General features: G+C 38.3%; 1 protein-coding gene across 1 annotated transcript in view; it reads right to left on the reverse strand.

Moving 5' to 3' along the window:
• CFAP58 (cilia and flagella associated protein 58) overlaps window positions 1–2,826 on the reverse strand; it is a 197,437-nt gene that overhangs the window by 109,034 nt on the left and 85,577 nt on the right. Inside the window, exons 11-12 of the mRNA XM_042780815.1 lie at window positions 2,724–2,785; window positions 1,522–1,668 (exon numbers count right to left, since the gene is read on the reverse strand). Coding sequence (XP_042636749.1) covers window positions 1,522–1,668; window positions 2,724–2,785 — 209 coding nt within the window. The remainder of the gene's footprint in view (window positions 1–1,521; window positions 1,669–2,723; window positions 2,786–2,826) is intronic.

Below are 2,826 nucleotides of genomic sequence, written 5' to 3' on the forward strand. Positions count from 1 at the left end.
GAGTCACCGTCATTCTCTAAAAGGAAAGAGTTGATGGACTAGATACTCCAAATGGAGTTACATGGAATCCTTGGTAACATGGGTCCATGAAGCCCACGGGTAAGGCTATTTTTATAATAAGGTTCTTTTGACTCATTCAGTGATAAATAAACCCCCAACCCACTACAGGTTCCAGGGTGAAACAAGCTGCCTTTTATAAAACTATGCTTTTGAATAATGAGAATAAGGGCAAAGACACAGGATATTTCCAAATCTTAGAAAACACATATATGTTTCTATGTATAAAAACAAATTTTAACGCAGCATTTTCTATTCTTTTTCTATCATAACCTGGAGTGGGGAGATGAAAGTGTCAAAGAGGCAAATATATCAGTTACCACATTATTTTCTAAAGATACTTTTTTCATATTTTAATCTTCTTGAACCAAGATGTGCCTTAAGTTAATTTAAGGTAGCAGTTCTATTTTCATGAAAACCTATTATTAAATTGACAAAACCCATTATTAAATTGAGAGTGCATATTTCAGTCTACCACATCTTTGAATCAAGAAAATATGGCATTAAACCAGTCCAACACTAAGTTTGAAAGCTAATGCATGCAGAAACCAAGGTACCCAGTCTCTACTTTGTTGCAAATAACTTCTGCAGCAGCTCATAAGCATTCACATAAAACATTTTCAAAATAAAAGTGGCATCATTCTCTTAGAAGTAGAAGTACCTTTTTAAATTTGTTGGTCAAGTGGATTAGAAGGGAAATCTATTGGATTGAATAGGAAAAGGGTCATATACTAGGTTTAGTGACCTATATAATAAAACATACTTGGTTAGAGGATTTTAAATGATGCAGTTATTTGGTGCTGTATTATTGGAGTGTCCTTATGTAGTAGACATAGAATGGAGTAGCTACAAAGTTCTTAGGTCCATATAGGTAAAGTGAACTATGAACCCGGATGAAGGCGAACCCAGTATGGACAAGGATCTGATGGATACCCAAAAGTTAACTATATTGGAGAGAAAAACCATGTGCACACCAAGAAAACAACAATCAGGAGCAGAAGGCCAGAGGGCCTTGCCAGCATCACCTTTTAGAAGGTCCAGGGAGGAGTCTGGGAGGATTGGATGTGGATGAAAGGGCTGGACTTGGGATATGAACGCAAAAGGATTGTAGTGAGTGTGCAAGCTCAAAGACTTTATGGGCACTGCCAACCCCTTAGGTCACTTCCACTGATGTGATGACAGCTAGCATAACTGCACTAGGTGTTTGTGCCTCTCCACAGCCCCCTTCACCACTTACCCTGCCCATCCAATTGGAAGCACTACCTATAAGGGGCCCTGACTGGAGAGGGTAAGCTCATCTTCCTGGTGCCTTGCATGGAGTGGTGTAGGTAACCAGCAATAGTGACCACAGGCAGCCTTGATTGTTCTCTCTGCCCTTTGCTGCCTCCAGTGGGAGCAAAGCCTGCCTTAGTTGGGTCAAACAGATAGAATATGAGTCGGTCACTTTCATTATAAGGTCTGTACCTTTAATGTTTCCTTCTCCTTTTCTATTCGCTGCTGTTCCAGGTGTAGCTTCACAAGTGCTGACTCTTTGGCCGATATTTCTTCTTTCAACTGATCTACCTGATGAGTCATAATCTTTAATTTCCTCTTCATTTCCGTTATTTCATCCTAACAAAATAAAAGGAGAAATGGGACTACACTCATGAATATATATATAGGTATGTGTGGAAAAGGATATTTCTATATATATATTTATATGTTCTGCAAATATATCCATCAACATAGTAGAGCAGACAAGGGGCAGAGTTATGAAAACTTCATAGCCATAACCAAACACCTTGACAGGATGAGCTGCTGGGCATGAGAGCTCAGGGCCATTGTCAAAGGGGACATCAGGGTCAACTGGCATAGCATAGTTCACCAAGACAATGTTCTACATCCTACTTTGGTGAGTAGTGTCTGGGGTCTTAACAGCTTGTGAGTGGCCATCTAAGGTACAACTATTGATCTCCTCCTTTCCAGAGCAAAGAAGAGTGAAAAAAAATCAAAGGCACAAGGAAATAATTAGTCCAAAGGACTAATGGACCATGCAAACCCCAGCCTCCATGACCCTGTAACCAAAAGAACTAGATGGTGCCCACTTTCACCACTGACTGCTCTGAAACAGATCACAATAGGTGGTTCTGGATAGAGTGGAAGAAGAATGTGGAACATTTTATTATTCAAAATAATAATAATAATAAACCAGGTTTATTGGTCCAAAAAAACATGAGGAGAAATAATTTAAAATGAAATAAATAGGCATTACCATCCATATGAACATCTAACACATGGTCAAGAGTTTTGAGGGATGCTGTCTCAAAACAATAGTCTCTTGCCCATCTACAACTCTTTTATATCATGTGCCCATCAATCTCAGAGAATGATATAACATTAATTCTCAAAATATTTTTATGTGATATATAGTACATATACATAATGTATATCAACACATATGCATGTACTTTATTCCTCATTTTACAAGAATTACAAGCACAAAAAACATTATAACTAAAAGATTGTGAAGCAAAGCTCTGCAATTGAAAGACTAGAGTATGCTGCTGCCCTTTGAGTCATGGTAGCTATTCGCAGTTTTAAAAATTAGAAACCTAATTAAAAGTAGGACCATGATCTCTCCGCCATTTTATCAAGTTGCATCATCTCCCTCAACCTGACAGTTTTGCATAAATCGATCTTCTCTTTCTGGTGAATTCCATGAGATTTTTTTCTTGAGCTATTCTAAATTCTGTGATTAGAGCAGCAGAAATTGCCTCCAACCTAGTATAG

The sequence above is a fragment of the Orycteropus afer genome, unplaced genomic scaffold (genome assembly GCF_000298275.1).
Source record: "Orycteropus afer afer isolate SDZICR_OR568_19922 unplaced genomic scaffold, OryAfe1.0 scaffold00064, whole genome shotgun sequence".
NCBI classification, from domain to species: Eukaryota; Metazoa; Chordata; class Mammalia; order Tubulidentata; family Orycteropodidae; genus Orycteropus; species Orycteropus afer.